This window comes from Xenopus laevis, chromosome 3S, assembly GCF_017654675.1.
Source record: "Xenopus laevis strain J_2021 chromosome 3S, Xenopus_laevis_v10.1, whole genome shotgun sequence".
Lineage (NCBI taxonomy): Eukaryota > Metazoa > Chordata > Amphibia > Anura > Pipidae > Xenopus > Xenopus laevis.
In genome coordinates, this window is record NC_054376.1 from 112,988,705 (window position 1) to 113,002,880 (window position 14,176).

The 14,176-nt window shown below is 38.0% G+C and overlaps 1 protein-coding gene across 2 annotated transcripts in view; it reads left to right on the plus strand.

The window, feature by feature from the left end:
• The window catches only part of LOC108712409 (teneurin-2), a 1,104,728-nt gene that overhangs the window by 720,100 nt on the left and 370,452 nt on the right, over nucleotides 1-14,176 (plus strand). For both annotated transcript variants that reach the window (XM_041588750.1, XM_041588751.1), the window contains one exon: nucleotides 9,513-9,751. In XM_041588750.1, the coding sequence (XP_041444684.1) occupies nucleotides 9,513-9,751 (239 nt within the window). The remainder of the gene's footprint in view (nucleotides 1-9,512; nucleotides 9,752-14,176) is intronic.

A 14,176-nucleotide genomic window follows, 5' to 3' on the forward strand; every position in this document is an offset into this window, starting at 1 on the left:
ATAATCACTATGTATAAGTTATAACATAGCTGGACCATTGTTTCAGATCAAAGTGTTTCTGGTATATCGATCAATAATAGTATAATTGCAAATTTAGAAAATGTATCTTCTTAGTGAAATTTTATATCCAACTGGCATACATAGATAAACTTTGTCCTACTCAATTCTATAGGATGACCGTTTTTAATGGACGTAAGCATATCCCATTTGCCAAAAATATCTAGAGATAAATAAAATATCAGGCCCCTAGTTGGAAAACTGTTCATAAAATTTGGCTTTACCATCTGTTAGTGTGATAATTAAGTCTGTAAGTTTGATACATAATACCTCTGTAAAGTTTGGTGAAAATTAAATAATTCTTTCTTACGTTTCCACATGCCTTGTTCTATGGCCCCTCTGGATGCAAACCTTAATGCTAATTCTTAATGCGGTGCTTTATTAAAGTTTGTTGGAAGACCAGTTTATGTTTCAACATGTTAGTGCTCCCATGGAAATACTGAGGTCTTGCTGGGATAGGAGCAGAAGAATTTGTGATCTACACAGAGCCTTTTAACTTCAACATATTTGTGGGATGAGGTGGAACATCAATTTTGGGCCAAGCCGGGTTGCCCAATCTCCCCAATGCTCTTGTGGCAGATCCCATAAATGATGTTCCAACATCTAGTGGAAATAAGTTTTTATTACAGTAAAAGAAAGGACCAACTTTATAGTAATGCCCCTTGGTTTTCATTAGATGTAAATACTTTGGGAAATATATGTGTACGGAAAGATTATTGATGCAAATCTACAGCTTAATTTATGTTTGATCTTAATTATCATCACTATATTACAGGTAGAGTGGGTTGGTAATGGCTACTAGAAAGAACATATGTGTTTTATATATACAGTATATACAGCAGTTTTGATGGCATGTCTAGCTTCCCTACATAATTTTCTACTTCTGAACGTACTAAGATTTATGTGACATATTGTTCAGTGCAACTACAAGGCTTTGGTGCTACCTTCTTACTCCCCCTGAGTTCTGTGAATTATAAACAGATTTTATTAACCTTTTCCATGGACTAAGACTGCTCTGGGGATATCACTGTTAACAGGCACAGCTACTTAGAAAATGTCTCCTTTTAAGCCAAATGTTTTCTTGGCAGTAGTGAAATAGCTCACATACTTAATACAGGCAGGGCAGCAGAAACATATTGACAAGAAAAATTGCTGTAGATTAGTTTAAGCTGTATTATTTACTGGGCTTAGTTAAGTGACCATGCTTAGAATATTTTACATTTTAAAATATGATAGCTATATTCAGTTAGGCGCTATGATCCATACATAGGTGCCAAGGTAAATCATCTACAACACTTTTGTAAGAGTTATCTTATTAGAAGCTGTTGCAGGTCAAAACATTGTTTAAAATGCCTTAAAGAAAGCAGTTAGCACACATGCTGACATAACCTTGGTATGACTCTTCTGTTTACAACATCTCAAGACATTGCAAATACCTCCTCAAACATTGTTGATAGACATACACATTTCTTAATTGAAACAACAGACAAACATATGTTAAGCACTAACCCAATTAATTAAATTAATTTTGCAAAAATGGAAATGCTTCTATGCTAATATGGAGTAGCATAGTAAAATAGTAAGTTAGGATAAAAAAAGACACACGACCATCAAGTTCAACCTTTTAAGTCTATATAAAATGTGTCTTACTACTAGTTCATCCAGAGGAGGGCAAAAAATCCCCCAGAGGCAGAAAAATAACTTCCTGACTCCTAGATGACAGACCAGTCCCTGGACCCACTTGTACTATGTTCCATAACCCTGTATTCCCTCACATGCTAAAGAGCCAACCAACCCCTTCTTAAAGCTATCTCATGTATCAGCCAGTTTGACTGATTCAGAAAGAGAATTCCACATCTTCATCAGCTTAGTTGCCTTTTTCTCAACCCTCTCATCTCTAATTCAGAAATAACTAATTTGAGCAATGGAGACCAAAACTGTGAAGGGACTTATAGGATCTGTGATCCCTATAGAGTTAATTCCCTACCCTTTTTCTCATATCCTTTGTTATTGGGCATAAGCCCTTGTAACAGTTATTATGTAACAACTACAGCTATAGGCCAAAGGGTGTAATAATACTTCTTGCCACACTGCTATATGGTGTTGTGTAGGGAGTGGCCTCTTCCTCTTTGGCTCCTGGTGTCTGTGCTGCTAGGTGATTCCCATTGAGCCTGGGATAACCAAGGCCCCAGTAAAGCCATTTACCCCAAAGGGACCTGACACCTTTGGTACTTAGGACCAGGTAAACCCCGTGAAGGAGGAATATCTAGCTTAGACAGTCAATTGTAATAGAGAATTTTTAGCAGAAAGAGCAGTTGTCTCTCCACCGAGGATTGGTAGAAGGAATAGCGTCCTACAAGGCTTCCCTTGTTGTTGCCTTTCGTGCAGGGAACTCAGTAATAGGGACCTAAGTTAGCAGAGGACTGCCTGATCTCTACATTGATTGATCCCGATCCCCACATTAATAACATCCGTCTTGTATGAACTGATCTACACCTGTCTGCTGAGACTTTAAGGAGTTACAACTATCTGACTGTATTTTGGCACTCTGTCCACTGTGATTCCATCTGCTGTTACCTCCTATTGCATGTGAGTAAAACCTGGGGACATTTGCTTTGCATAGTAAATCCTTCCTGTTATTTCACCAAAGAACCTCCTGGCGTCCATTTCATCTACTTTTGCACTTAATAGCCTGCATAGTGTAGTTCAACTACATCTTAAAGGGGAAGCTTCCATTTCGCGAAGGCCCTGTCCTGTTGTGTAGGTCACATGTAACCCATGCTCACTCCACTAGCTGGACTCTTTAACTCCTTATTGGCAGGATAGCCCAAAAAAAGTTACAACTGTATGGCATATTCCTGATGGGGCCTTACCAGTGCACTGTACAGTGGAAGAATATGTCCCTTTTAATACAGTTCACTACCTTATTTGCCCTTAAACCTGTTGATTGGATTGGCATTGCTTTCTACAGCCAAGTGTATTATCTAAAAGGACTCCAAGGTCCTTTTCCATTATGGATTTGCCTAGTTCAGTCCCATTAAGGTACTGTATAAGTGGCTTGCATATTCCCAATCAGCATTAAAGTTCATCTGCCACTTAGCTGCCCAGATGGACAGCTACAAGGATGCCAATTACTGGCCACAGTAAAAATAATGAAATCGAAATTTGGATTGGTTGTAATAGTTCCACACCCTTGTTGTACTCTGGATTCTCACATTAACACAAACGTAAGAATTGTTTTGGATACCATGCCAATGAAACTAGAAAGATGCTGTTTTAAATCAGCATAGAACATGGCTTGATGATGGCAATGACTAGAGACTAAATTACATTCTAAAAAGGCAACAACAAGAAGAATGGATAATATAGGTTACAGCTTCAGGGGGTCAAAAAGAACAGTCTTCTACTAAAGAGCTACAATGGCATCATCTGAAATGGAAAGCATCTTTTTATCATTTGCTGTCATTAGTGAGGTTACTAATCAGCTTTTAGCTTGCACTGGTCTGGTATATTTAAAATAATGAAAGCTAGTGTCCACTTGCCTATTTTACACTGTAAGCTCAGGGCAGAGCTCCTAAACCCTAATGTATTGTAGTGAGTAGTTCAATATTCTGCTTTGAAAATGTGCAATTATTTGTAAAGATGTCTCTCTCCAAAAACAAAACGAAAAAAATTGCATATTTGAATCTAAATTGATCAATCACAAAGCATTACATTTGATTTGTTTGTTAATTTAGATCTATTGTATTGTTGTGGATACATTAATCCCAGCAAGAAGTGGGTTACAATGCAAACACTAAATTGATTTCCATGGTGAATATTTCAAAGCTCACCTACAGTACATAATTATGTCGAAAAAGAAATCATCAATGTTTATTTCAAAACACTTCCCACAGCACTTCTTCACAACATGAATGATAGGCTTTGGAAATTATTTTGTTTTACCTACTTTAAGTATATTTTTTTCCCCAGGTATTTGAAACCTGAAAATTGTGCGTGTCTCAAATGATTTTAGAAACTGATTATACATATATTTACTTAGCTAGTACAGGCTGTACCAACCTGGAGCTTTTCAGATTTTGCTGAATTACAAACCTGGTGCCATACTAATCATGGTGGACAAATCCAGTTACAATATCTATCCAGACAGTAATATGCCTATAGTAGTATGGCCTCCTTTTAAAGACCACTTTGTGCATTGTGTAAGTGAATAATTGTACTGATGATGTTTCATCACACGTATCACACACTGGGGGGGCCCATTTACTTAGCTCAAGTGAAGGAATAGAAGAAAAAATACTTCGAATTTCGAATGATTTTTTTGGGCTACTTCGACCATCGAATTGGCTACTTCGACCTTCGGCTACGACTTTGAATCGTAAAATATTCGTTTGAATATTTGACCATTCCATAATCGAAGTACTGTCTCTTTAAAAAAAACTTTGACCCCCTAATTTGCCACCTAAAACCTACCTAGATGCCATGTTAGCCTATGGGTAAGGTCCCCATAGGCTTTGTAACAATTTTTAGGTCGAAGAAAAATCGTTCGATCGATGGACTAAAATCCTTCGAATCGAACGATTTAATCGTTTGACCAAATGATTTTTCGTTTGATCGAACGAATTGCGGTAAATCCTTCGACTTCGATATTCGAAGTCGAAGGATTAACATTCAACAGTTGAATATCGAGGATTAATTAACCCTTGATATTCGACCCTAGGTAAATCTGCCCCTGGGTATTGCTCCCTGTTTACTTCTAGAACAGGGACTGTGATACTCAACAGGGCTGTAAATATGGAGATGTCCGGACCAAGGAGGAAGCTCTAGGGTTAAATCCAAGTTTACAGTAGCAAAAGGGGTCAGGAGTAAACGTAGCCAAGATTCAAGCAGAAGTTCAGTAGGCAGGCAGCAAGGATCGTAGTCAGAGTCAAAGCAAGTGGTCAGAAATACAGGAATCAATAATATGGGAATTTAGGTGCACCCAGGAACACTACTCAGCATGACCTATAATCGGACATTGAACCCATGACCTTGGCATCCTATTATTTTGAATTTTGCCACCGTTTCTGGTGCAATGACATCACGCCCACGGCAGCATGATGATGTCAGTGCGCAGCGCTGGATGACGCCATCTTGGAAGTGAATCGGAGCGTTACGCAACGGATTTCTCCCGACAAAGGGCTATAGAAGGTTATAACACAAGGCTGAAGCTACAAATGAAGTCTATAGTACACCTACAGCATGGAAGCTATATTAAATGAAACAAGAATAAATAAACATTTGTCTCTTTAACATTTACAAAGGAAAAAGGAAAAAAGAAAAGGCAATGGGGTTTTTAAAGGGTATCTATTCATCCCATCACATGTGTACTTTGCAATCTGGGATCATCAAGAGACACTTGCTGGTGTGCAAATGGAACTATGTGTATCAAATGTTCTGGCATTCATCCTTACAGTCAGGTGGGTCCCTTCAAATGTCAAAATTAGTTAATTAAAAGCTCTCATAGGTTGAATCCCAAGCATTCTATGAACAGACCTGCAAATATATGGCCATGGCCATAGCCATGATTATATATTTGAATCGAAAATACTTTCTCAATAATATAGTGATGGTGCTAATATACAGTAATGTATAGAGTATTCTGTGTGTGTTAGAGCAAGAGCATTCTAATAATACTAGTTCTGCACACAGACTAGTCCGATTGCCATTTTGGAGTCAGGAAGGAATTTTTCCCCCTCTAAGGCTAATTGGAGAGGCTTCAGATGGGTTTTTTGCCTTCCTCTGGATCAACTGGCAGATAGGTAGTTAATAAAAAAAAAAAAAAAGGTTGAACTCGATGGACATGTGTCTTTTTTCAACCTTACTTACTATGTTACTATGTTACTATCTACCAAACAGTTAACTGCCTTATAGGACTTCACAAGTTTAACTTTTATGAAAGCAATAGTATAATTTATAGGATGCTAATTAAAACCCGCATTATAAACCATTATATTTTTGCTCTGGACAGCACAATTATTTGTACAGAACTGCACTTTTCTGCATCTCAATTGCTGTAGGATGTTTCAGATCTATTCTGATTCGGCCTTAGGGATAAAGAAAAACAGTTCATTAGGACCTTGTGGCTCAACCTCACAGTTCCTTCTTTTGTCCCAAGGGCTTATATGGTAGAACATTGTTAGTGGGAGAAACGATGTTGAATTGATGTGGTAACAGTTTGTTGTCAATCATTTTGGTTTATCTTAGTTTATATTTTTTAATATACCATTACAATGTCATTGCGGTGGCTGTAATGAGATGAGTTTCCCAAAAATATATACATTTTTTTCCTACAGGGACTTGTGAATTTCATCATATGCTTTTTTTTTCTTTTCTGAAAAGCAGAATTGACACCTGCCAGCTTCGGTGTATTTTCCTACTTGTAATCTGTCACATACAGCCTAAAGTTAATGGGATAGTGAGAAGCTCAATGAGGCTAGGCAACTTTGAGAGTTCATCTGTTGGTGAACATTTAAATATTTTGGTGTTTTTGCGTATATTTTTTATCTATTTATTTTTGGGCTATATATAGTTTAAACTTTGAGCAGATAGCATCTTAGCACCAGGCCAGTCCAGTTTGTGACGTGTTCTGCTACTATGAAACAGTGATATCGAACAAAATTCCTCTTTAAGGGGCACATGTACTAAGCTTGAGTGAGGAATTCAAAGGAAAAAAACGTATTATTAATTTTTTTGGGTACTGCGACCATCGAATAGACTACTTCGACCTTCGACTACGACTTCGATTCGAACGATTCAAACTAAAAATCGTTTGACTATTCAACCATTCAACAGTCGAAGTACTGTCTCTTTAAAAAAAACTTCAACTACATACTTCGCCACATTAAACCTACCGAGCTCCAATGTTAGCCTATGGCGACCATCCCCATAAGTTTTGCTAGCTATTTCTGATTGAAGAAAAATTGTTCGATCGATGGATAAAAATCCTTCGAAACGTTCGATTCGAAGGATTTAATTGTTCGATCGAGCGATTTTTACTTTGATCAATGTATTTGCGGTAAATCGTTCGACTTCGATATTCGAAGTCGAAGGATTTTACTTTGAGGGTCGAATATCAAGGGTTAATTAACCCTTGATATTCGACCTTTAGTAAATGTGCCCCCAGATCTTGGGAAGTGCTACTCCCAGAAGTGCTAGGAGATGTAATTCAAATAGAAAGCAAATATTTGACTTGCCCGGGATAGATTTTTAGACATCTCAGTTTTACAAAAAAAGATTTAATTGTATTTATTATTGACTGACAGCAATTGTTTTGTAATAATAAGAAAATGGCCTACTCTCGTTTATAGTTAATTTAGGTATTACATTTATTATCAAGAAATAAAATGAAATTGAGCTTAGAAATAAGCTTATTGCATTGTAGCGCATGTACAGTAGATGCATTGTATTATATCAAGAAATAGTTGTTTTTAAGTTTACTTTTTCTCTTATGGTTGGAATGTTGAACTACTTATACTAACCAAATCATTTTCTCATGGGTCACCTTTTTCAGATTAATAGCAACTGCGTGAGCTTATCAATTTTGTGTCATCTTCAGCATGGTGTAATTGTTTGTGGGGGAGAGTATCTTTTCGTACCCTTTTCCGAATCTGTTAATAATTGGACTGTTTGCAGAGAATGTACTGTAGCAGTGAATGTGTATAGTAAATATCAGTCTACATTATATAATCACATATATACCTTTCCGTAAACATAGAAGGTAAATACTGTAGCTATGTTGGACATTGCCAAGATCTTGGTGACAATCTGCATGCAAAGCTGTTTTACTTTGCAGATAAAACACCAGTCAGCTTTATTTTCTCTGGGAATGAGTTTTCATGTTTATGTACAGATAGGAGTAAATAGAATATCAATAGTAAGGCTGCAACATTTTTGTGCCTAAGTGGCACAATTTCTTTAGATTCCAAAAAACATATAATTGGATAAACGATTGTGTTCGCTATTAACATGTCAAATAATGCCTTGAAACACACAGAAGCAAGAGATCAAGCCCTCCTTGGAGATTTGAGGCATTTCTGCTTTTCTTCGAAAATGACAATCTTGGCCTAAATTAGAATAGCAAATCTGCTTTTACTAGCGGCTTCAATGTGAAGTATGTTCATGCTTCATTTTCTTTGCTTTGTGCCAATTGCTCGTGCGCATTTCTGGTTTTTAGACTAATAATTGTTATTCACTGTTCACGCAGACATTGGAAGATATTTCAGCCCTGAACCGTCTATTTTATTTAATCTCCGCTACTTAACATATTATTTAGCAGTACACTGTTCTTTATCGCTCTGAAGTAAAATAATGCAGTCCAAGTCATCCCTAAATAAATGATAGTTCATCACCTCTACTGCGTCACCACTTGTAAGTCTCCAAGGGGCCCATTTACTTAGCTTGAGAGAAGGAATAGAGGAAAAAAAACTTCTAATTTCTAATGTTTTTTTTGGCTACTTCAACCATCGAATGGGCTACTTCGACCTTCGATTACGACTTCGACTTCGAATCAAACGATTCAAACTAAAAATCGTTTCGATAGTCGAAGTACTGTCTCTTTAAAAAACAAAAAATTAGATCCCCTAGTTCACCACCTAAAACCTACCGAAGTCAATGTTAGCCTATGGGGAAGGTCCCCATAGGCTTTGCTATCTTTTTTTGGTCGAAGAAAAATAGTTTGATCGATGGATTAAAATCCTTCGAATCGAGGGGTTAATTAACCCTCGATATTCGACCTTAAGTAAATTTGCCCCCAAATGTTGCTGGATTGTAAGTCTAATAAATTGTCCAACATATAACCAAGATTTAAAGAAAGGCTAGAATTCTCACATTTGGGGATCCAAAGTTAAGAAACGATTAATGAACACTTCACTGACTTGGCAGTATCTTGAAGATGGGCCAGGTTAAGAAAAAATCCTACCAATTAGTTTAGTAGCAAGCATCCAGGGCAAGAATTGTGTACATTTTTTTTCTAGAAAACTAAACATTTATGTATCTAATCTAATAGAAATTGGCAAAATGTATTTTTTTTCCAGGGTTCTTGAGAATTTGGGCATTTTTTTCTTTAAAATATGTTGATTTGGTTGAAAGAAATATAAATATATGTAATGTGTTCAAAGGGAAAATATGAATCAAAGTCTATCTAACAAATCATCTTTACAGTTTATTAAGCATATAAATTAAGACACAACACCCAAAAAAAATGAGGAAACAGAGTATGTTAAGTGTCCTAATGCACTATACCCACAAATGGTTAGATAGGTCAATGTTAAACTACAGCAGTTTCTAAATATAAGCAGCAGGGCAGTTGCATTTAAAGCATATCACTCTTAATAACCTCATTTTATTTCCTACACCACACAATGATGTTAATTCCAATCAATCATTTTATTATTTCCTATTGTTGCTCTCTATAGGCACTTCTTGTTCAAGACATCATCTGGAACTACTCCTTTGTTCAGCAGCTCTTCTCCTGGATATCCTCTAACTTCAGGAACAGTTTACACTCCTCCTCCACGACTTTTACCCAGAAATACTTTCTCTCGAAATGCCTTCAAACTAAAGAAGCCGTCCAAATATTGTAGCTGGAAATGCGCTGCCTTATCTGCGATCGCCGCCGCAATCCTCCTTGCAATATTGCTGGCCTATTTTATTGGTGAGTTACTCTTTTTTGAAAGTTTAAAAATAGGAGCTAAATAAACAATTTATGCAATTGTAGCGCTATAGTAAACTGATTTGCGTGAGGGCAGTTTTAGCTACTTTCCTTTGTGGGCTGATACCACAGATGAGCTCTCTTTCTCAGGGGCAAGCCCTCGCAACGCGGTGGAGGCAGGGTGTAATGTAACTGTAACTAGGTGCAATAGCACAATGATGGGCGCCAGTAGTTCTTTAACGGTTGAACAAAGAACTGTATTTATTGAACAATAGCACATAGATCATTTAGCACATTGATCCACAATGGAGCATAGAATATACACAGCAGCATAAAGGAAGCATATACTCACAGCACGTATAGGCTGAATCCCCACAGTCTAGGGAATATACAGCAGAGAGTAAGTTTTCAGGATATCTTCCAGTGGCAGACTAGGGGAACTCCTATCCTCCCTATCTCAACACTTTAGTCCTTACTCCGGGTCAGTAATACCCTGGGATCTTAATCCCTCTCATCTCCTCGGCGGAGCCTTGAGCTGCTCACTAAATAACCTCTCTATCACTTCTAGAGTGATCTATAAAAGAGTATAGCTGTCTAATTACTAGGGCCAAGGCACCTAGGGTCGACACTACCCATTCCCTTCCAGCCTGCTTGGTTGGGCTAAAGCAATGGACCCAGACCTCATGGTTCCTAAACCTTTTATACTCTGGCACAGTGCCATCTGGTGTACACTGTGTGAACTGCAGGGTTACATAAGCACAAGGTCCCCATAAGGACCCACTGAGGTGTCCATATAACTGGGGATGTGCCTGTCTGTAAAGTGTAAGGGTGTCTAAGATTTTCACATCCCTACACAATTATTGTTGAATTAGTATCTTATCTTACACCTTTGATGAACATATTGTAGGTCATACCCCAATCTGAACAACAGGGAACAACATACCATACTGCCTTTTAAAGATCAAAGTAGAACAGTGGGGTTGGCAACTGTCATCTTTGAACCACTTGCTGCGCTAATCTGATTTTAATAAAGAGGTATGGCAAACGGTGCATTATTTGGAGTCTGTAGTGGTGTCAATTGGGATGAGGGGGAAGGAGGCCTCTATGACATGTGAAAAGTTAAATTAAAATTAACTACCCCTTTAAGCAAAGGAACTTTTGTTTTTATTCAAACAAAACACATATTAATGTCTGAGTTACTTGTCCTCAAATATGATACAGTTTTGCATGTCAGTATAGATATTCTGCTTAACTTTTGCATCTTTAACATGATGAGAATTTTAGATGCTTCTGAGCATCTTAGCTTTGCAAGGGAAATGTTTTTTTGGAGAATACTTGTCATGTTATTGCTTATAGATATTCTGCTTTTTCTTAGTCATAAAGCATCTGCTTCTTGATTAAATGAAGAAATGAAAGCAGAACAGTTACATTTTACTGCCTATATTGCAGGCTATCTTGCTTGTTAAGCAGAGGAGATGAATTTAGGTAAATTAAAATTCTTGAATTTAAGACAAAATCTAGATGAACAGAGTTCTAAAGAGGAGTAGTGCCACTTTGTGTCTGTGCACAAGATGGTAATTGTAAAAAGCATAATTATTCTACTGCTACATCAGTGTCCATATATAAAGCCGATAGTGTGTCCAAACGTTGGTCTCCTGCAGCTCCTGAACTTGAATAGCAGGTAGCAATACACATACCGATACTATAGAATACAAATACATGTAGCACACCCTTGAGTGTACTTTTGCTGTGTATTAAGGCTGTGTGTGACCAGGCTAAAACTGTTTGTAGTATGCCCCGGACCCCCAGTGTACCTGTGCAACTCCTGGTACCTGGTGTGGATAAATACAGCAGGATAATCAGTCAGACAGTCTCTTTGCAGTAAAATAAACTTGTTTATTAACAGAGACCAGTGGCAAGGTAGTAGTTCACAAGCAGTTTTATGTTCACAGCAATCATAGAATAGCTTCAAACAGCAATATTTCCTCCAGGGGGTACAAGGTACAGCAGACGGCTAATATTCAATATATCTCAAAGTTACAGCAACAATAGACTTGGGGAATAGTTACCACTCTCACTGGGCACTATCCCTCTGGTTGAGCACTAAGGCATGGGTTTCTCAGCCTGGGGTCTTCTATCTTGGCACCGGACTTGGTCCTCACCTCACCCACTGTATTCAGCCTGGGGTCTTGGGTCTTGGTTCCCTATCTGGTCCTCAACTCACCCACTGTAATCCCTGCTCTAGTGGTTCAAATACCACGGGGTCCTAACCCCACTATTTCTCCTCGTTGGAGCCACATCTGCTCACTAGCTACCCTGTGCTGACTCAATCCTAGAGTGACTATTACTGTATTCACTAACTCACACTTAACTAACTTTACCGGCAGACCTGGACTTGTAGTACCTCTCAGTGAGGCAAAGTTCCAGGAAAGACCCAGACCGCATGGTGCTAAACCCCTTTATATTATCATATATTGCCACCTAGTGGACAAACTTCGTGAACTAATGTGGACCCAGCAAGGGACATAGCTGCCTGAGTTAACTAAGGTAAGGTGTCCAAATACTAAAAGGGAACTGCCTGAGTAATTTAACCCAAATCTCAGGGTCCCTACACACAAAATAATGTTTTGTGCAATATTAAATGCATGTATGGTTGGAGAAGCCAAAAACGGTCACAAATAGAAAGTAGTTGGTAAAGGCTTTATTTCTGGTGAACAATCCACAAGCTAAACTGAAAAAAAGGGTTGGAAGGTGAACAATCCATTTTAAAAGGGGGGGTGGTAAGTCCCAGACACACATGAGCCAAACTTTTTTAATTATAGTAATTAGTTTAGGAAGAGGTCAGCCTACTCCCAGAGCCTATAAGCTTTTCTAAGAGATTATGCTAATATTTTGCATTTTAGTGACATATTGTACCTTAGAAAAGGTGATGTTATTTTTGGCAGGAATACATTTCTATAAATATTCCATGGAAGGAAAACATGTGTCATAATCAATTGTGAGTCATATATTTTGTGTACTTGATTTTAATGGTAAGCAGTGCCAATCAGGGTCAGTCCTGTCAGGAGGCAATGAATGAACCTAGCCAGTTATAAGGGGCAGCAAAAAGCAGCCTCTAGTAACTTTAAGAGCTGAATCTCCAGGTTTTAACTGTTACGCTCATTGCACTAGCGATGCTGCCCCCCCCCCATTTCACCTGCTCTGATGCTGATTTTTAAGAATGGAGAGGGGGCAGCAGCAGGCACAGAATCGCCCCTGGTGCCCATTTATGGTAATTAGTACTGTTATTAATAACTGCAATATGCTGCCCATTTTATAGTTCCCTTTCTATATTACTATATCTAGAAAAAATAGTATTTTCCAGTCTATCAAACAAGCCATTGCCTTTTTGTTTGGCTCATTGACTTTAGCAAACAGTTATCAGTTTTAATGTGAACGAGAGCTGCAGGAAAGAATCAAACAACGTGAAAATTTCAATTATATGCCAATGTATACTTCATAATAAAAGTTATGTTTTAAGGAATTGCCTTTCTTAGAGCACTTGAAATTAAATATCTCTTGGATTTGTACAGTGAAGGATTTGTCATTTCTGGGAGGTGTTGTACAATTATTTTGATATCTTGTCATTTGTGATGAGTGCATTCAACCTGTTTTGGCCGACGTTTCTATGTGGCAGTAGAACAGTGTTATCAATTTTTGGCTGGAGATTTTACTTTTTATGTTTCAAAGGGATTTTTTAAATTTACCAAACTTTTTTTTATTTTAAGGACAGAGTTCTTCAGCATATTTTATTTATGAAAATTAGTGTTAAAGCTATATATAATACAACGGTACCTTTAATGAGTAAGGCTTAAGATAGGGTTTCACCTGTTACACTTTAGTGTTACAATTGTAATTGCTCCGTTGATGTTTAGCCATCAGTGACATAATTTTAAATCTCTTTGAAGTCAGATGATGTGAAATACAATTTTCAGTAAAAGACAATTCCATTTTACATTACTTAGGGTAGGGACACACTGGGCGATTTGGGGAGATTTAGTCGCCTGGCGACTAATCGCAGCGACTTTTCTCCCCGAATGCTTCCCCTCTCTCTGCGCCTGGCTAAAATGAAAAATCGCCTGCGCTAATCACACGCAGCGATTCGTTTTCCGAAGTCGCCCGAAGTTGCCTCACGAGGAAACTTCGGGCGACTTCGGAAAACGAATCGCCGCGTGTGATTAGCGCAGGCGATTTTTTTTTTTTTAGCCAGGCGCAGAGAGAGGGGAAGCATTCGGGGAAATTTGGTCGTGGAAAGTCGCGGCGATTAGTCGCCAGGCGACTAAATCTCCCCAAATCGCCCAGTGTGTCCCTACCCTTAGAATGCTATTGTTTTTATTCCCTGCTGAGCTGGGAAATGCAGTTAACATATTAAAGGAGACTAATGCATGT